Consider the following 21,794-nt stretch of genomic DNA (forward strand, 5'->3'; position numbering starts at 1 on the left):
GTTCACTGAAAAAAAATTTACTTTGGTCCTCCTTAGAAAATGTTTTGAGTTATTAATGGACTGTGAAACTTTATTTAGGGCACTAATTTCTTTTGTCAAGAATGTCTTGAAGTTCTTCAAAAGCTAATTTGTAAGTTATTCTAAGGATTAAACAGACTCATGTTGATATAAGTAGGCTTTTATGTTTATTATGTTTTAATGTAGACATCAAAAATGTGTATGTCTCTCTGCATGTTTTATTTTAGTGCTGCAGAACGAGGAGGAGAGAGATGTTGCAACACTGAGTTTTTGTTCAAAATACAAGCTGACCTGCTGCCAGCAGGCTCTGGAAAGCTGTCATGCAAGGCTGAAAGGGAAATCAGTGATGGTTTCCTTAGTACAACTTTTTACTGATGCATACCAGCCCTGAAACAGAGATGGTAACAGATCTGCAGGGGTAATGCCTTTAAAAGATTTTCAGTGCAGCACTGTTACCAAAATCTTCAGGAGCAGTATATATTTATATTGTTCCTGAAGATTTGTGTGTGTGTGTATATATAAAGTGTGGGTTTGGTTTTGTTTTGTTTTGTGTTTTTTAAGGCAGAGCTGCTCAGTTTGGGGCAGATTCAGTTTCTGCAAGCATCCACTGCAACCCTTGGTCCATGATCAAAAAATTACCCCCAAGAAAAGCACTATCTGTGCTGGCACCTTCCTGGGGAGGGAGTAAGCTGTGACTCAGATCATATCCAGTAGGGCAGCTTCATTCGTGCAGCCATTTACTACGGTCTGACCCTTCTCCTTCCTGGTGGCATCGCAAAAAGTGGCAATTGCTAAATTGTCCCTGAATTTACTGGGAAAACCAACCTGGTTTGTGTGTTTTCAAGACCCTCTCTCACTGGGCTCTCAAACAAGGAGTGATAAGTTTCATTGCCAAATTAAATGCCACTTACAAATGAGTGGCAAAGGTCCCCTTTTCCTTTTCTCCCTTTGGTTGTTAACATTGTACATACCTGATGGGAGGCACAGTGTTTGTTATCTACCGGGTGAACCAGGGGTGGTCTGCAGCGTTTCGGTGTTTTGTTCTGTCTTCGTGTTGCCCTTTAACACGAAGCTCGTGTGCGGGTAATGCCATTGCTGTGGGACAGCCTGTCCCTCGTCCTGCCTGACCCGGGTTTATGTGCACGCCGCTGCTATGGGTGTCCCCAGCCCCTGGCACAGTGCCGGTGCTCTCCCTGCCCTACCTCTTCTGCCCTCTTGCATTTTCTTGTATCGCTGGCTGGAGCCCTTTGGGCTAAGTGTAGTTCAGGTGGATATCTGGATGCTTTTCTTATTTCTGCGTTGAAACGGGACGTCTGTTCATGGTTAGAAAGTAGTGAAGACTGAAGCTGTGAATCAGATGCAGAGTCTGTAAATCATAGTTAAATTCAGTTACAAGCTCAGTTTGTTTCACTTATTCACTGTAAATTTTATCCCTGTTCAGTCTGAGACCCTTTGCCAAGTACCTATGGCATTTTTCACTGCTGCGGGATACGGATTTGGCAGAAGCATTAACTAAATCTCGTAATTCTTAAAATTCTGAAGCTGCCTCTGTCTGCTCCGTTTCAGTAGAGGGCTGGAGATGAAGCAAAAGGTTCATTATAAAGCACAGCTGTAACATAATCTATAGGAAGCGTATTAAAGCGACGTGCCAGCTCGATGTGCCTTGGTTTTAAATAACTTGCATTCGTCTCCCCTGAGTACTAGATGAAAGTTTAGCCCCTCACTGAGCAGCCCACACTGCAGTTGGAGCTTGCTGTTCAACACGTAGGCTCTGGGGTGTCTGTGTCCATTTTTGGAGGCTTTCCCCTGTCACTCGCTCCTCCATTTCTTGTTTTTAATCAGACTCGTGTTTTGTTTTTTAAAACCAAACTAAAGTCACAACTCTGGAGACAAAGCTCTCCTTTCCTATGCCATATCTATCTGTAGATAAATAACCGTGAGCCTTTTCATTCCTGTTACTTACCACCCTACTGTCTTTGGTATCACTAAATTAGGCAAGAGTGGTTTTTATTTTTACTTCAAGGTGTTTCATCAAACAAAAGTTGGTATTGCCCCAACACTGCCATGCCCCTGACCTCATATACCACCCCCAGCCCCTATGCTACCGCCACTGTTCTTCCATTAGTGTGCTATGCTAAAACAGCAGAAAAATAGACTTTGTTTTCATTTTTGCTGGATAATACTGTCAGTTTTTCAAGTAGTGTTAGAGGTATGTGTATGCTAAAAATCAAGTTTCTGGGACAGCTACCTGGAATCACAGGGCTTTGTGTTATTAAATTGTCAAGTTTAATTATATAAGCTGCAATTCTTGTTTTGTTTTGGTGAGTTTTGCCTAATTCCACCCCAGGAACATAAGAGTTTCTGCAGCACCTGTGCTGGGAAATTAACTTTCACTTGTTACTGGCCCAAGTTAGATTCTGTGATACAAAGGATGATGCTGTGCAGCGCATCTGACTAGTAAGGCTTCACTCAACGGGTATTTACTTCTTCTCATACCTTCCTTTTCTTCATCTTCCTGTGCATCCTTTTGTATGCAGTGATCTGGGTTGCCCTCTCCTCTCAGAGCTGTGATTAACAGACTCTGATGAATGTGACAGGTTATGTTGTTTTCCAGCAGATTGCACTTGATTGCTGTTGTTCCAACCTGCCCCTTCTGCTGTTGAGTTGCTACATCAGCCTCATACTGCTCAAGATGATGAAAACCAGCCTGCCTGTGTCTGCTCTGCAACAGGGGGAGGAGTGGCAGCTACTTTATGCTCAGTGTGCACTGTGTGTTTAGGAAGCGCATGTGACAGTAATGGAGAAGACAGGAGGTCTGGTGTAACCTCAGGCAGGTTAATCACTATACGTGTCGACATTTGAAGGCAAGCTTTCAGCTGCGTCGGGATTTTCATACGTCTGCTTGATATTTGTTTTAGTTTTTGTTTGCATTAGTATCTTGGTCTAGTCTGGAAAAAAAAGAAAGATCATGTTCTGCTTTTAGCTTTGTTTATTCAGAAAAGATGTCTCTTCCTCCTTAATTTAATAGGAATGTGGAAGAAACTCTCCCCTGGTGCATGTTATGCTTCTGTCATTTTTATTTGAATTTTATATGCTTTCAATTCTCAAAGGCTTGAGCTTCCTCCATTCCATTTAAGCACTTTAGATTGAAGGAGTGAACTCAGTTTGCTCATGCATCTATCTGAAGGGCTTGAAATGTAACTTCTTCAGCAGTTGACTTAGTGGTATTGTGCTCTTCAATATGAGTCATTGCTACAAGATATTTTGCTGCCAGTGCTGGTCTTTCCCTTGGCACATTTTAGTTTGTTTAGTTAATGAGAGAAGTACTTCGAGGTAATTAAATGCTTTGTGAACTTCATGTTGGTGAGAATTTTCCATAAATGGGAGGCCGAAGTCCTCCAGGTGCTCCAGGGCGGCAAAATACCCAGAGGCACCGAGAGTGGCTGGGCTGTTAGCTTCTGGGGACGCCATCTGAATCTGGAAGTTAGCGGGGCAAACACCTGGGACAGAGACTTGGAAGTCACCAGGTGACTGGTCCTAATGTGAGATGGTAATTACTTTTGTGACTGACGCAGAGTTGCATTTGGCCAGCAACTCCTGCTCAGGCTGACAAATATCCATTCATTGCTACATAAGTGACTTCTTACACTAGTGGTAGTAGTGGAAGCTCACCCACATGCACACACAGACAAGGGAGGGTAGGACTGACCCAGTTACTGCTGCTCTTGTCAATGAGCATCCTAGTGAGGGTGCTGAAGTACCCATATCTGTCATCCTCCTCTTTGTCTGCTTACCAAGTTCATGTGTTTATTCGGAAATGTTTGCAAGACTCTGACTTCTCCCCTTCCCACAAGTCCTGGTTTGGATGCTGCTATTTCCCAGTCGTTAGGAATACATGCTGCAACATGCTGCTCTCGGTGTGTGGCCCTGGAGGAGACTATTTTGCCTTCTGCTTTACTGGTATGAACACTGAGCCTTTTGTATTGAACTCTTCAGGAGTGCAGTTATTAGTGCAGTCACTGTCTCTAGACTATGGTGTGAGGTAGAAGAATTTTAGGGGATTCTTGCATTGTGGGGGAGGGTTAAGTATTAAATTAATTGGTCTTGCTAATATCGGGCCCAAACTTTGCATAACATCAACTGTTTTATCATAAATTTTTTCATAGAATCATAGAATGGTTTGGCTTGGAAGGGACCTTAAAGATCATCTAGTTCCAGCTCCCTTGCTGTGGGCAGGGACACCTTCCACTACATCAGGTTGCTCAAAATCCAACAAATTCATGTCTCTTCAATTTAGAGACAAGGATGTCATGCAGGACAGTGTCAAGTGCTTTTATGTGGTAAGGAACTGAATTCCAGGTTAAAACGGCAAATGCTGTGTTAGTTCATGCTTCAAGTAATATACATATTCGAAGAAGGAACTTCAATATCTTCATTTGACCTAATTGCCTCACCAGGTCACAGGTGTCCTTATGTGAATGGGAAAAGAGAAAAACCTGTAAAGCCATACTGACCTAGTGTTCCTCTCACCTCGTTTGTGAGTGGGAATGAAGGTATGTTTCTGATAAGATATTTTAGTTCCAAGGTTTCCAGCTTTATTCATTTTCCTGCTTTGATCATGCCTGTTGTCCCCTCTCACTTGTATAGTTTGCTTTCGTTCTTCATCTCTACTCTCAAACAGCAGAAAAATAGGTACTTTTGTAATCTGCAAGACAACTTGAATGCCAAGTCTCTTCTAAGAGAGGCTGTATTTTATCTATGGTGAAATATTGGCCCTGTTGAACTACTAAATAGTAACTTTGTTGGTGCATTCTTTGGTTTTGGTCAAGAAGAGATTGTGGAAGATGTTCGTCTACTTCTTCAGTTCTTAAGCTCACATGACTGTTGTTTGAGTTGGTGACTTGTAGCAAGGTGCATAGAGATCAGAATACAACGGTGTACAAAAAGGTATTATGTCCTTCTCCAGCTGGTGCCTGAAGGGTTTTAAATACAACCTTACTGGAAGGCTGGAGGAAAAAGAAAACGTGTCTCCAACGATATTGCAGGCCTTTCTTGTTCAGGATTCAGTTCTCACTCCAAGAAGTTGCAAGACTCCTACTGATATTAGTAGGAGTTTAGCTTGCATGTGATTGTTCCAGGTTAGCTTGACTTATTTTATGTAAGTGAAAAAAAACTTCAAAGTGAGAATTTATGCATATTAAAATCATCTCAGTATCCAATTCTAGTAAGGATATGTCTTCGTATTTTTTGTTGCCATGTCAGTGCTAATGCCTTTCTTCAAAATTCTTATCACAGTGTGCTCTTGTTCTTATTAATGTATAAAACCACTATATTCTCAGCATACCCAAACCCAGACTTTGGCTGCTATAATTGTGCTAAGTTGCCGTTTAAATCTAGCAGCTTAGAAGACAGAAAAAACATCCCTGTGCACCCTGGAAAAGCAAACCTTTTAGTGGATTAGAGATATGGGCTGTAACTGAGCACTAGGGAGATGTGTGAAATGCTTCCAGACTGCTCGGGGAACTCGGAGACATATGCTGTAAATCTAGGGCCTCCCTTTGGTAGGCCACGTAATTTTAAGACATCTGATGCCTTCTAATAGGTGGCTAGAGAGGAATGTATGAAGCTGTTAATTTCAAGAAAGGCAGGATGGATGGCTGTGTGAAGAGCTCGGGTCCTTCTGTAGCTTTTTCATTGTCCCACTGAACCCATTTGGCTTTTAGAAACCGGTTCAATAAAAATGATGTATTTATGAGGAAAAAGCTTTCCCCTAAAATTGGTTTGTTAAATGGGCAGTAAATATGTAAATGGTGCATTTTAAGATCGGAGTGACGTGACCCTTGATGTCACCAGCTTGTATGACATGAGGACATTGCTTGCCAAAGGTTGCTGGCTGCACATTAAGTCTCACTTTCTGCTTCTCCGAGTGTGGTTATTCCTGCCTTCCGCCTGCAGAAGCAAGACCGGGGATGATATTGCTGTTTGGTGATTGACGAAGTGCACCCTGAAGGGTGATCTTGGTGGGAAGCCATCGAATCCTTCTGGTTCTGGCCAGCTTGGTTCTACAATAGCCTTTGAGTAACACATCTTATCCTGCCTGGTGATGTTTAGGGAGAAGGCAAATGGACAGGACTGAAATATTTCTACCTTTTTTTTTTTTTTACGTTCCCATAAACTAAAGGTGGAGCCTCAGCAATTTTGGAAACTGTTTGCGTTCCCTGTCTCACCTCAGTGTATAGGGATGGTTTTTCTCAGTTGGGTTCCTCCCTGCACCCCGAGATTTGCAGCTAAAAGTTGGTTTCTTTTGTCTTGAAGAGCTGTTTTGCAAACATTGTGCACTGCTACTCAACAGAGTCTTATATCCCACTGAAGTGAGTTACGTGCTCGTGTGTCTTGTTAAATCATGGTTTTGAACGTTAGTCACAGCTGATGGATGCATCTTGCTGCTAGCTGTGGGGAAGGAGCGGATGCTGCGGAGGCTTGCAATGAAGGCTTGCTCTGCCATCCTCCCCATGTTGGGCAACCAGGCGCTGACGACATCTGCGTGGCAGCACTGCACTTGCCAGCAGACCCAGCTGTGGTAAGCCTCCAAGCAGGAAGAAATGAGAAGGCAGAGTAACTCTGCCAGGACAGTTCTCCTGCCCTGCTTTCCAAGACATTTCTTAGATGTTCTTGTTTTTTTTTTTTTTCTAGATAGATGAAGAGATATTTGTTACTTTTGAGAGGCTGTGTTAGTTGAGTAATTTTTATTGGATTCGTACTGATGTGGAGAATCTCTTGTGAGGATAAGCTTTCAGCAGTGAACATACCTGATGATTTATTCTGAATGCCTTTTCAATTTGAAAATATCTTTCCCATCTTTCTTCTGCCAAAGGGTATGTAATCACTCTCCCAGCTTTCACCAGAGCTTTGCTAGTGAGTGGCCTGCACAAACTTGAGGAATACAAAATTCAGTAACATGTAGGGTAGTACAGTGAGACAGAAAGAACAAGTCATTGTGGCTGTCATCAAAGTAGTGGTCAAAAATTGTATTATTATAAGGGCCAGAAACTTTGCTCTTCATTTGGTATAGTTGATGCAGAATTCAAGCAAAAACAACCTGAAAAAAAACAATCTGATTTTAATTTACTTATTTATAAAACTCTTCCAAGTGTTATTTCCACCAGTTTTAGAAATAATAAAATTACTTATAGAATCTGTTTGAAATCTAGCAGGAATCTTCCTACAGTAAGATTTTTTTTTTCTTGTTGTTGTCAAATACTCAATAAAAAACGCTGAAGTGACATGCTTAAGAAGAAATTGCATGGATTTAGCAGGCGTGAACGTAGGCTCTATCATAATGTTTATCAAAAGCCTCCTGCTTGTGTGACAGTCAGGCTTTTATTCCTAAATAGCTTCGGAGGTATTCAAGAGGCTGTATGTGGGTCTTAGAGGTTATGGGAAGAGTGTAAATCACGTGGAGGTCAGTGACTCCTATGTGAGTGATCAATATTTTGTACTGTTATCAGCAATAATAAAAACAAACAAATAAAAAACCCAAACCTGCAGTCTTTCTGTACTGTCTGTCTTGGATTAAGTTGGAGAAATGAATGGATACTGGGTTTTGGTGTTGCACTGTTTAACCTGGAATTGTTTTCTGGTTTTGTCTGTAACCAACAGTGCATATTGGATTTTTTTTCAGAATGCTAAAGCAGTCTTGTTTGTAGTCCTAAAGTTTAAGACCCAGCTGTGGTAAACGATTTAAGTTTTTATTTCCTTAGATGTGATAATAATGAGGTAGAGTAGAGTTTACAATGAATATTTAGGGTGGATTTCTTTTTCTGTGTCTTAATTTTGAAATGCTCTGGGTGTAGTTTTGGTAGTTTAGAGCTCAGAGATCAAGACATGCAAATTTGGGGGAAGGGGAGAGAAAAAAAAGGGATTTTTTTTTTTTTTTTTTTTTAAATAAAAGCTCACCAGAGAGCTAACTTGCCTATCAGGCTGTATTTTATGGGATTTCTCTGAAAGCCCAGGCTTTGAACAGCCGGACACCTAACCACTGTGCAGTGATAGACTGAGAGCAAGTGACAGACTGTTGCGGAGAGTAAATCTGAAAGATTGAGTTTTCTTCATTGGTTTTTCTAAGCTATTTGATGATCAGCTGTATTCTTTGTTTAGTTGTGTGTGTAACTTTTGGGTATCCAGACGTCCAAGTAAGAAAACACATGTTGTGGCATAACTCAGACTGTAGATTATTCTGATTAGCTATTGCTATACAACTCTCAGCAGCGAAGCTCAGAAGACACTTAAAATACAGGAGCAAGGAACTCAGATGAAGTTCATAGTGACAACAAGGACACTAGCATTTTCCTCTCTGGAGCTTTAGTAAGGAAGTTTCATGTGGGTTTACATTTAGTTTTAAATGTCTGCAATGCATTTGGCAATTGAATGGTAAAGAGAATTTACTTAAAATGAGGGTCTTCATTTTGCAGTGAAAGTATTTGTCCTGAATAGATTGCAATTTTCTCTGGACAAGTCCTTTTGTCATGTGCTGCCTAAAAAAATGCCGATAATCTTCATGTGGTCTTGTCATACAGGTCCCCAGCAGAGAGGACGAATGCATTTTTATTTATATAGATCTGTGTGTGTGTGTAAAATATTTACACATAAATATTTACTTAAAGTATATATGTGTATAACATCATCTGTAGTAATACATCCAGTGTTTTAAATACATATATAAATAAATTTTTATATAAAACACCCACACCTGGAACTGTGTAAACAAATAATCTGAAAATCAAGTAAACTAAACCAATGCCATGAGTGTATATATATATGTAATTTAGAAATGGAAAATTAAATTTGAAGTTGTTATATTCTCATGAGCTTTATTAGCTTGCAACAAAGATTTTTGTATCTTAGCTATAAACAGCTGGTATGAATTTATTAAACAATGTACAACTGCTTTAAAATATGTTTCTTGTTTTCTCAGAGTTTTTTATTGGGCTTTTTTCTGCAGTATTTTATGCTTTGGGGTTTTAGCCAATAAGTGTCTGGCTTAAAATAAATGTCTGCTGTAATATTCCCTTGACGTATAAAAGGCAAGATATCCACTAGGATTTACTCATGTCTCCTGTGTCTGTTTTATTTCTTTGTGCTAGAAGTTTGCATTGCACTAATCCTGAGGAGTTCTCTCTCCATTGCATTGAATGAAGGCACATACATACAGTTCTGTGCTTTCGTTGATCTGGAGTGGGTCTCAGCACATCAATGTATTAGCCGTACTTGGTTTAATTGTTACTTTCCGTGCACTTCAGAGCATGCTTATTTATCTGAGCTGAGCTGTTGTCTTTCACATGTGTAAGGTTGCCTTTTTCTTCCACATTACCAAAAGAACGTGCCATAAGCATTAGGGCCCTTATACTTCAAATGAGAACCCTCCATTGATGAAGCACAGTTGAGTTGGAGAAGCTTCTGCACCTTTATGCATTTCTTCTGCACTCTCTCCTTGGGTGGTGAGCTGCATGGTCAAAGGAGAGCTGGCAGAAGCGTAGCTCTGAGTCCTCAGCCTTTTAGGCTGCTGGTTATAATGCTAACAGAATTTGTTCACTTTTTTTCTTTTAATATTCGACTCCTAAATGTGGCAAAACTTTCTGTGGGGAGTGGATGTGGTGGGATCCCATTGCTACACTTGGGTTTCACCTCGAAACTGGACTTTTGCTACAGCTTTTGCAGAGTGCCAGTTTGGGATAGCATTCAGGTGAGCTTTGCTCCCTGGACCGATGACTTGTGCCAAAAGCAATACTCGCAGTGCCTGAACTTGCCTCCATTTTCCTCTTTACTTATGTGGTGCAGCTTATCATTATCTCAGTTCTTTGAAGCAAGCAGGTTGTTTCCTACATGTTTATGCATGCCTAGTTTGTTTCTGGGTAGAAGAAAGTGAAACAACGGCTGGTATATCATGAGAGATTCAATTTGTAGTAGCGTTCTCTTGTCACTGGCTGTTAGTTTTTGTCAGATGAGTTTTTGGTTCACGCTTCCCCACTTAAGTCTTTGTAGCTTTCACATGCAGAATTGCTTCATTAGTTGCATTTCCTTCTTACTGCTGTCATGTACAAGGCTCTTCTTTTTCCTGTGAGAGTAACTCTAAGGCAAAAATAATCAGTACCTTCCAATTATACAGCGTAACATATTATTCTATTTGTATTCCTAAATGGGATGTTCTGGAAAGCATGGGATGACTGCATCACGTTTGATGCAGGAAAGGCATTTCGTATTAAGAGGAACTAAATCATAGACCATGAAAACCTTACGAAAAGAAAATGACACCTATTTGGCCACTAAGGTTATTAAGGAGATGGATGTTCAGTTGGTGGAATTAATTTTATCATCTGTAAATGAATAAAAATAATCCAGTTTGGAAAGAGGGAAAGTACATCATTATATGCCCTGCAGACATCTTCGTATGTATGGCCTTTACAGTATGGAAATGAATTTCTTTGGAAGAAGCTGAGCTGAGTCCCTTTTGCCACTTCACACTGAAGCGCCATTAGAGAAAACTCACTCTTTGTTTTGGGTTAGTTCAGGAGACCTAGTGATAAAACTTGCTAACTTTTGAAACTGTCTATTCCAAAAGAGACAGACATTTAAACTTCTGTTCTGATGCAAATCACGTGGCTCCTAAGGTGATGCCTCCCCATCAGTCCCAAGTATTTGCGTGCTTTGGGTGTGGAGTTAATTGGTGTTGGCCATTAAAATAAATCCAACCCTGTGACTGGAAGAGAGACTCTACTGACTTGCAGCTCCCAAGAGCTAAAGCAGCTGTACAAAGTTTATGTTGTGTTCCTAGCTACATTTTCATTCTGTTTCCTCTTTCTGTCTCTCTGAGAAATTAAGTAGGCAGTAATTTTTACCCACTGGCATATAGTCTCCCAGGGAGAAATCTGGATTAGTTCTGTAAACTCTCTGAACAGAAGAATAATCTTCAGAGAGAAGACAGCCAGTTAAAATAAATAGGGCTCTAAGGCACGCCGGCAGCTCGAGAACACGGCTGAGCTCCTTGAGAGCAGGCTTAGTGAAAGCTACTAATTTAAGGTCTTAAATATCTGCAGACATTCTGGCACTCGACTGTAAATTATTTTCCATCACTTAAGTATTTGGAAAACATTTTCTTTTTGAATTGCCACGTTCTTCTTGCAAATGTGATTTTTAGCCACAATGTCTGAATTATTTTGCCTTAGTCCTTTTGACAACTCGTTTTTTGATATTCTGACTTTATTTCTTCTCCAAATCAGAACATTAGTCATCTATGCATCTATCTAATTAGTCATTAGAGTATGCATTGTCCAATCTTGGTGACAATCTTTTCTCTTCTTTCTCTTCAATCCTTCAAGTGGCCTGGAAAAGCAAGAGCAGATGTTTAGGCTTGTTAGATGCCAATAGAGGTACACTTGCATGGAGTGGTTTCTTTATTCCTCCTGCAAAGTGAGCGTGAATTTTGACTCATCTTAATAATCCTTTGAATTCCAATTTTAACTTGTATGTCAGTACATGAAAAAAGTTTAAGCTACAAGTAAAATATATCAAATGTATCAGAATTTATTGCTGCGTGTGTGGTTAACTGCTTCCATTCCGTATGGGCAAGTTCAAAAACAGTGATCATCCCTTCTACCAACTGCCACTGGATTTGCAGTGATGATGCTCTATTGATGTTATGTCAAAAATTAAAGCTGAAGGCACCTTTTGTGAAGTTGTTTGTCTCTGCTTCCTTATGTCCTGCAGGGGTTGGGCTGTCACAAGGGAAGGGGGAGAGGTAGCAGAGATGAAACCTGCTCATGGAAGAGTAGAGCTGCAAGGAAACCATGATAGTCAAACTGTGACAAGTGAGAGATGGCACCAGCTAATAACCCTTCTGGCATCAGCAGGTGGAAACTGTTCCTGCTTATTAACAACCTTATTAGCCTGCATCAGCCCAATTGTGTGTAAGAGTAACTAACACTGCGTAGTGCTTCACTTCTGCTTTTAGCAGCTAATGTCCTCTCATGCTCCTCTGTAGGTGCATAGCTCCGTGTTTGGTGCATGCAGGGATGGATAGTGTGATGGATGTGTGTGTAACGCTTTACTTAAAGTGCAAAAGCAAGTTAAAATTTTTTCTTTGTGGAGGCCATTAGATAAATATTAAGAGCTGAAATACAGTAAGAGAAAAATGTTAAGAAGAAAAGAGACTGTTGAAATTGTGTATTTTTTTCCTAAAAGCTGTGAACCCACAGGCATGCTCAGCCATGTTTGTGCAGAGGGAAAGCTCAAACTTTGTGTTGGGCTTTGTTTGGTATAATTTCTGAATGTGGGGCTACAGGGATATGTGGTACAATTGCATTAAAATGGATGTTGTTGTCAGGGTTAGTGCTGAGAATAAGTAGCAGAACTGAGAATGAAATGCAAGAGATGGTTTTGTGGGTTCTTCGCTGGTGAAATGCCTGAATGCCTGTGGGCTTTCCCCATCCTTTTCCCGTGGGCTGCGATGAGTCAAAGGGCTGATTTGGGTCTGCTGCAGCCAAGCCACTGCTGCACCGCAGCGAGGGAGCTGCTGTGTGGAGGGAAAGGGATGAAACAAAGCTGGAGGACAGGCTGGGAGGTGTAGGTAGCCCTCTGGCTGGGGCTAGTATGGTATCTGCTGTTGGGGTCCACTGCCAGACTGAAGTACGGTGGGTTGATACTTTGCCTTATACTTTTTTTTTTTCCCTCCTTAAATGTTATCTTTAATAATTATTGGCATGCTGTGCACATCTTAGATTACAGCTTTATAGATCAATCTGGTAGCACCTTTAAAGCTATGGGGAGAAAAAGAGTTATTGGAGAAAAGTTATTGGGCTCTCCTTCTGTGGAGATGTTCAAAACCCGCCTGGATGCGTTCTTGTGTGATCTGATCTAGGTGGTCCTGCTCAGGCAGGGGGATTGGACTAGATGATCCTTTGAGGTCCCTTCCAATCCCTAACATTCTGTGATTCTGTGAAAAGGAGGGAAATGAAAATTTACAGGAGCATGTGGGAGTATGGCCTCGCAGAGTGAGGTGAGGGCGGAGTTTCCTATTGGTGATATGTAGCAAAATACTCTGGTAATCAAAAGGACTTTTTGACCTAAGCTAATTTTGATCCCTGCTTGGTTTGGGGAGAACCTTCAACTTATTTGCAGGACTGCCTCATAATCCCTTTTATAGCTGATTGTGTCAGCGGTTTCCACTGCAAACGCTGCATTAGGGTTCTTATAACTCAGCTGTATAAATTTGATCTGGACTTTAAAATTGGCATGTACGTTCTTGATTTGGAAGCAAGTATCGTGGCTGGATGGCTAATCTGTTGGCTATGCGAATAATATTGCTGTAGTAAAGGCTATGAGGAATATGATACAGCTCTCAGTTTCCATTGAGCACAGAGGAAGCTGCTTTGCCACAAAGAGCAGGTGTTCTTGTGTCTCTTTTTCTTTTTTTTTTTTTTTTTTTTTTCCATGCAGAAGTGGTAAGCTAGATCCCAAGTGTCCCAAACCTGTGAACAGTGCAGAGCCTAAGTTGGGTTTTTGCTTCCTCTTGGCAGGGAAGGAGGTGAGGGAGGGCTCTGGCGAGCTGCCCTGTTAGGTAGGGTGCAGTGGAGCACAGTGATACCATATTTGAGCTCGTGGTGTTCCCATGTCAGAGCCGAGTATGTCGTGCCACTGCCTCTGCGGGTCGCGTGGTGCTGGGGCCACCCCTCTGGAGGCAGGTCAGACACGCATGATTCGTGTGATGTACAGAGCATAAGTGTGCCTCTCCTTGTGTTTCGGGGCGAGGTTGTGTTCTCCAAAAATACAGTAAGGGCTGCTTCTCCAAGCTTGCAGCAACTCACTGAAGGGATGTTTTCTAGCGTACTTTGAGCTCTACGTGTGTTTGAGAGGATGCTGTTAATACTGGCTGTTGGTGCAAGGTGGTACTTTGGTCAGGTGAAATGAGGCTAGGCATAAACAAGCTGGCAACAGATAATGAGTGTTAATATTTGCAGAAGAGGTATTATAGCAGGGAGGCGAAGTCCTTGTGGATTGAACATCTGTGTGAAAAGGCAGAGCATTGTTTGATAAAAGAGAGGTTGCCTGATTGCTTGTTTTGTGATTCTGCAAAGTTCTCCTGTGATGTTCTTTCTGTATGCAGGTGTGTTGTGTTTTGTTTTTTTTCGTTATTTAAAAAACTTAAATACAGGAAAGGATGTAGACTGAAAGAGAAGCGACAGTGGTAGGCATACAAAGATCATTGTTTGGTTGACTTCTGCTTTGATTATGCATGTCTTTAACCCGAATTGCTATAGCCAACCATGTATCAGAAATGCTCGAGGGGTAAAAATCAAGCTGAAGGGATTTCACATAGCCCAGGGAGTTTTAAATTAGCAGCCATGAATTATGCTCTGAGAGAAAGTTGCAGATGACATTGAAGGATGCTTGTGTGCTGGGGGGACCATTATTTACTGTCAGACTATGAAACAGTTTCTTTGGAAGAGTGGTTGTGAGGCACTATCGTGCAAGTCAGTTGCAGCTAAGATTCGTTCAAGGCAGGCGACATGGAAAAGATAAAAGGCAGCTTCCATCTCTAGTCAGAGACCTTTGTCTTATGAGTAACTGCAATTTAACTACCTCATTTATTCCTGCATAAAGGCTAAATAATGGCGTTTCAGAGAGGAGATGCTTGTCAAATTTTCTCCTCAGTCATGTGAAGAAAAATAGATGGTTATATGTTAATTAGAAATGAGTTAAGCTACAAATTACATTGATTCAGAGATAGACGCATATGTATGTGCACACATGCAGTTTTCCTGGAAAGGAGCCTTTAAAATATCTCATTACAGCTTGATAGTAAATAGTAAAAAAAGCTATTTTTCTTGCTATTTTTTAAAATGTTGATTATTGCAAAATTGAAATAATAGGCTGGCTAAAATTTACCTCAAGAAAACAGTTGTATTCGAGTGTGTTTTGGGCTGTTTCCTTTTAAAAACCTGAGGCATAGAACTATGTTGAGATCACTTGTTATGCTGCTGCTTTTGAAGTTCATCCTGGATCAAGAACTGGTTTACTTTTGTTTTATCTCCATTTGGAACGTATATTAGAACAATATTTGCAGTTTTAGAATCCTAGTGTTTAAAACAAGAAAAACAAAATTTTTTTTTATCAAACCAAACTGAAATCTAATATTAGATGGGTGATTTTATTTATGTTTATTAGAAAGCTTCCTGAGCATCTCTGGATGGCATAGGCTAGCTTTTGGCTTTCAGCCATGAAGCTGGGTGCTGCTGAGGGGCCGAAAAGAGGTTTGCTGCTGGGGGCTGTGGGAGTGATTGGCCTCAGCAGGTGCCTGATCATGAAATGTCTCTCCTGCTTGCCTCCCCCTCTGTCTCCAAATGAGCTACCCAGAGTATAGAGACATGGAACTTAGTAGGAGGAAACATTTCTGGTTTGGCCATTTTATAACTTTAAAGTCTGCTGGTTAACATCGGGGGGCAAAAAAAGTCCCACTTTTTATAGCTATATTTCATGCTTGATTTTAAAAACTTGCCTCATACTGTAAACACAGAATTAGATCTATCAAGGATTTGAAGAATATTTGTGATGCTTAGAAGTTAGTTGGATTCATGGGTAGACAGTTTTGTAATTTTAATGCTATACTCTTCTGTGCATGTCTTGTTGCATTGATTCCAATTGTTTGTGTGTGTATGTTTAACAAAAGTATGTTTTAAGGATATACTTTTTTCTACTAGGAAAATAAAAATGTTAGGAGGGTTTTTTTGTCCGTCAGTTTACTAGTCGTTTGTTATTTAGGTATAGGTAATACTGTAGTTCATCAGTGACTGAGGCCAGATAATTTTACTAAGCTAAGGTTAAATTTGCAGTTAAAGAATGAAATCACTCGTATAGGACAAAAAAAGAAGTATAAAAGTAGTGATGATTTATAAATACAATTTCAAAATTTCCTATATATTAGCACCTACATATTTTTATGTTTTCTACATCTGTCGAATTTTTCAAAATCTAGGTGAAAAAGTGAAATAAATGGAGCTAGTTTCCATTGTGACAAGGAATATGGGGAACATTTCTTTCAGTTTTGGTTTGAATATGTACACGGTTTTGCATACATAATTCCAAGTATGTATATGAATTTATTTTTTTGTAATGGTAATGCATAGAGTTTAAATATTGTCAAAATTGAGGCTTCTGGAGTATAAATATGTCTGAAATAGGGAAGAGATCCTTAATTATTTCAAGTGTTCTAATTTCTCCTGCTGTATTCAGTGTAGATGTTTGTTCTTATATGACTCTTCTTGTGATTATATTTTTCTTCCATCTGTGGTAAAACTCTGCCTTTGCAGCTTCAGTCCCACTTCGTTCCGGGAGCTTCACAAGCCAAGGTTGCTGGCTGATGCTCTCAGGGAAGACTAGTGTTCCGTCTGAGTTTTCCTACAATTACCAACCTCACTTCTCTTCGTTAGATCTCTTATCCGAAATCAGTGTTACTTGGAAGTCTTACTCACTGTATCTAGGTGAGGAGATTACTGTTCTGGCATCCCTCTGCACGTGCAGGTCTTCACACTCTTGTCCAGTAATTCGTTCGTTCAGATCTGCCTGTGACACCCTCTCTCTAAGGCAGATTCAGTCCTCTGCCTGTGTGACAGGTCTGGTGGACATAGCCAGGGACTCATCACGCTTCTCGGGACCTGCCTGCTTTTTACCTCTGTCTCCAGGGTGCATTTTCCAGCCATATTTTTCAGGCATTTTCAGCTGAAATGATTTTACAGCTGTCTTCCATGTGTACTCACAAAGAGTTTCATCCCCAGTAGGCAACAGTTTGAGTGACTTCTTCAAAGTCAGGTGATTACTTGTGGATTGTTGTGTGTTGGCCACTGGAATCAAACAAAAAAGTGATATTTTTTTTGTTGGTTTTAATTAATTTGTTTTATTTTATACTTCTTTGGATGGTAAGGCCCTTCCATGAAAGTAGTCACCCTGCAGCCTGCTTTTGAAGTCTTACTGCTGAATGTATATACGTTGCTTTTTTTGGTCATGAATTACAATGCGTGAACATCGTGAGCTTTTGCGTACATTCGGGGAAAGCTAGATTTTTATTCACTTCAGCAGTCCAATCACAAAGCACAGCGATCCATTTGACCTTTAGCTTTTAGGGCCCTTACGTTCCTTTCCCTTTTCCAGACCTTGCTGACAAATGTCAGCATGCCGTAACGTATCGGTTTAGGGATCTGTTTATGGCAGGTTCCACCACTCATCCAAAGATTTGAGGAGCTTCCCTATAAATAGCTATGCTGGTCATAGCTTTCTATATGCTTGTAAGGTTCCCTGATCTGTGTTTTATAGTAACCAAGAACTCAGAATTTGGGTGTGAACACCAAATTTTGGAGAAATTTTGGCCTAGTTGTTGAAGCCTTTTGTAAAAGGATGCACTGTGCAAGCTGTAATTCTGATGACTTTAGCAAGTCAAGAAGTTTTTTCTGAAACTTGTGCATCTCCTTTTTCCTTTGTTTTCTACTTTTCTTCCTTGCGCAGGACTTGTTCTGCTAACTTTCCCTTGTTACCAGCCTTGGGTAACATTACTCTGTTGACCTATAATGCTGAGGGACTGGCCACTGTTTTGAATCTGAGAGATGACAAGTCTTCTTACATCTCAGGACTCTCCTTTCACCAGAATAATGTATTTGATAGGTTTAACACCAAATGGAAGGATTTTTCTGGTTTTGTTTGAATTTTTGGCTATCGTTTTTACTTGCTGAAGATTACTACTGCAGATGTCTGTGAGACATAGATTGATGTTGAAAAATGTCAGTCATGATCCACTGAATATGAAATTTCCTGCTTTCAGTCTATATGTTGTCAAATTATACATTTTTAGAGTATTGCATTTGCATTTGTCTTGTAGCATTAGGCAAGACTTTTTCCTCTGTCAAAATATTTGTCTTCAGATGCTGTCCAATATGCGTGTCACAGCTGTCATGTATTATAGTCTCGGAGATTTTAGGAAAGCCTTAAACATATCAGGTAGGGTGATGGGACACTTTTCATGGGTGTAATAACAAGTGACTGTTCATACACAAACAGTTTTCGAGACCTAGCCTCACTTCTGTTGGAGAAGTGAATGATGTGGAGACTGGTGACCGTGCTTTGTGGTTGGCTGTTGTGAAAAGGAACCACAAGGAACCCAAACTACTTGGTCCCTACTGAATGAACTAAAACAGAGGCAGTTAAAAAAAAAAAAAAACGACAAAAAAACAAACAAACAAATGAAAGCCTCCCTTCTTCCTCCCTTTGAGCAGTTGCTTACTAGAGCATGATTGTGGCCCAAGGTGAACTCCATTTTTGGAAATGAAGATGAAGTAATTCTGCTGTTTGCAGCACCTCCCTAAAATGTAGCACCTTTTTCAAGGAACAGGTTCATGCTTGCAGGCAAAGGAAAGAGTTGTGAGGTTTTGTATGCACAGCACAAGCAGCTACAACTTCTCTGCCTTAAGACAGGAAATACATCTGGAAACAAGAAGGAATTTGGACCATCCAGGACTGCTCTCTGCAGCCAGCTATAAAGTGATCAGCAGATTAAGGACCAGAGATACAAATCAGTGCATAGATCTTACCATGTGTTGCTTTATTTCTATTTCTTTTCTTTGGAATGAATCTAGTTGAAATTCAGTGGCATCAGTTGAAAAGATTAATTTATTGTTCAATCAAGGTCAATAATGTGAACTTTACGAAGTTTTCTGTTGCAAGACTATTTCATTCAAGTGAACCAAAGGCAATTAAGCTGAACTTTGCCAATGACCTTGATCAAAGAGGCAGACTGCTTGAGAGACATTTCTTATTCTGGTCTGAATATAGTGTGGGTCGCTGGGGGCTATAAACCTACTGAGAGAAAGGCAAAACAAAGTCTTGTAATGGATCTGTCTGTGATGTTGAACTTTTGACTTGCTAGTAGTTGGCAGCTGGGGAAAGTCAGCTTCACTGTTAATGAAGTCTTCTGTGCATGTGACCAGTCATGGACAAATACATAAACTTTGAAGAGCTTATTCAGGTGGAAAATCCAGAATGGAAAAAGCTGGTTTACAGCCTTCTTCTCGCCTTTTGTGAGAAAAATGTCATATATGAAGAGATAACAGGCTGCAACTTGGCATACAGGAAACTGTGTGTGCCTATCCCTGCTTGCATCTCTTGCTGCATGTGCACAACTTCCAGCCAGTAAAGTAAAAGTGGAGTTTGATTTGGAAAAAAAGGCGATACCGTGCAATACTTTTCCTGTCATTCAAGTGAAAGGAGAATTTTTTGTTTTTTCTTTCCATGAAAGAGCACTGCGAGTAAGATATTGTGGTCCTGGGTTCAGGGAATATAGACATAAACCATCCAAGATTTTCATTTACCGTTCTTGTGATATTTCAGCTGAACGACGGTGGCAAGGCAGCGCGAGCACACGTGGGGATAGGTGATGTGGTTCTCACCATTGATGGGATAAGTACGGATGGAATGACTCATCTAGAAGCACAAAACAAGATCAAGGCGTGTACAGGCAATTTGAACATGACTCTGCAAAGGTAAGATACCTTTTTTTTTTTTTTTTTTAAAGTCACTTATCGTTTTAACAGTTGTTTGGAAGATAAAAACATCTAAGTTGTTTGGCAAAGTGCATGGACGTAAGTGGCCACAGTTGAAAGATAATGTTGCTGTAGCCTGAAATGTGTCTTGATTTATAGCATTTTAGAAAACTTGTTAATTATGTGAGTCAACAAAGATGTTTTCCAACTTTCTGTTGCCTGCTCTACATTGAATGAAGTCTAGCTCCTCTTCCTTTTGAACCAGGAGTTTTCTTAACACTCGTTTGATTAAAACCAGGTCTTTATCCAGTCTCTTTCTCTCCCCCTCCCCTGATTGACTAAAGGCACTTCTTTTTTTGGGTCAAGTCCTGCATCATCATTTTTATTGGCAAACAGAATGATGGATTTATTTAAACAGTCAACCCCTGAGTTATATGGGTGAGAATACTACAACTCAGAGCCACGGAGAGATGTTTCCCGAAGTGCTACTACTGTTTCACAAAGTAGCAGCCTCCCTTCACTAATGGCAGAATCCACTATAGAAGTTACAGCTTGGTCCGTCTCTGCATTCCTGAAATGTACAGTTTATTGAATTTCAGCATACCGCTGTTACCCTGGGACTACGCTTTGGGAGGAGCTGGAAGAAGGGAGCAGGATGCTCATGTGCAGGTTATTGGAACTGAAGCAGGAAGAGCAGCAGCACAAGCAAGAATTTCCTTCGAGCTCGTAAAAGTCTCCCAGGGCTAAATATTGGCTTTTATTAGAGTACTGCTATTTTTGTTCAATGATGTGAGTGAGCATCTTGGAGAAGGATTGGCCTTTGAAGCCACTGCATTGAGAACCATCTTTTCTTGTTATCAAAGAAAACAACAGCATTTGTACTCTGTGATCGCTGTTTGTGCCTGCCTTCAGCAGTGCAAAGTTCCTCCATGAGGGTTGGTTGAGGCCCATAGCAGTATCTCTTCACCAGTTACTACCTTTTCTGGCAAGTTATCCTACTGTTAATGAAAGGACCACCTCTCTCTGAGAGTTTGTTGATATAAGAATAAAAGATGCAACGTCGTTGCAGGTCTGACAAACGTCCAGCTCTCCAGGGTGGTGGTACTTGTTCCCAGCCCTACATGACGTATAATTGAGCGATTGTGACTGCTTTCTTTTCTCAGAGGCTACAGTTCAGCCCTGCTTGTTGTTTCTTGTTTTTCCTGTTGTCCTGCTGTACTTTGGTCCTTAGCTACCCTTAATAAGGAATTCCCTTTGCTCAGCCTCTGAGGAAAGGAGTATCTTGTGGCGTGGTGCATGCCTAGGGCATCTTCTCAAGTGAAACTTGTAAAGTTGGCATTAAATGTTTCTTGATGAAACAGAGGTATTATACCAGCTCATCAGAAGAATCACCATTGTGTCTAGTGTGTCACTTGTTTTTCTGTCTCCCAACAAGGCAGGCAGGCTGTTTAGAAATGTGCTTTCCAGGAGCCCACTGAGTCACTCCAGCAGGCAGCTGGGAGCGTAGGGGTTTGGCCCACTTTCTCATGTCACCATAAATTGATGGGCAGGGTTAATATCAGATATAGGAAAGGAATAGCAGGTGTGTCGTGGTCAGGCAATAACTTGTTTGAGGCTGCTTCTGGTTGGGTGCAGGGATGAGTGGTTTGAAAATGGAATTAATCATGAGTTAGCCTGGTCCCCTCCTGTTCTCACCCTTCCTACCTAGCGTAACATCTGACTCACCAGCACTGGCTACCTGACAGCTGAAGACTAAGTCAGGATCAGACTAGCAGAGATCAAAGGAATAGCCTCGGTCCCAGCATCTTGGGGTGGGAGAGATGTCCTCTCTTGCAGCTCTATAGGTCTGCAGTCCCATGGTCTCAGCTGTTTCTAATTCTGCCTGGATCCTGTGAAACCAAAGCTGTAGACAGTGCTCTCCCAGCTCCTCTGCCTGTGGAAACTTCCTTGCTCTGATTGCTGTTTAGCAGGAGATTTGCTTCAGTTGTTTATTTGTTCTTTATAGCCTGGAAGAAAGTGCTTCTCGGAGTCAGACTGGCTCATGCTAACTGCAGATGCTGAATGCCCATGGGAAGGATGGGTTGAGAGTACAAACGGGGTGGCAAGATAAGCCATTTTAATATTGATGGATCTCCATAATTATATTCTTCTGTTCCTGCTTCTTCTCCCAAAACAAAACCAAACTAAATAAAATATTTT

At 40.8% G+C, this 21,794-nt stretch overlaps 1 protein-coding gene across 1 annotated transcript in view; it reads left to right on the top strand.

The window, feature by feature from the left end:
* Nucleotides 1–21,794, top strand: part of PDLIM5 (PDZ and LIM domain 5) — a 135,497-nt gene that overhangs the window by 25,545 nt on the left and 88,158 nt on the right. Inside the window, exon 3 of the mRNA XM_086611322.1 lies at nt 19,444–19,595. Within this exon, the coding sequence (XP_086467448.1) occupies nt 19,444–19,595 (152 nt within the window). The remainder of the gene's footprint in view (nt 1–19,443; nt 19,596–21,794) is intronic.

Source organism: Tauraco erythrolophus, chromosome 5, assembly GCF_009769465.1.
Source record: "Tauraco erythrolophus isolate bTauEry1 chromosome 5, bTauEry1.pri, whole genome shotgun sequence".
In the NCBI taxonomy this organism is placed as follows: Eukaryota; Metazoa; Chordata; class Aves; order Musophagiformes; family Musophagidae; genus Tauraco; species Tauraco erythrolophus.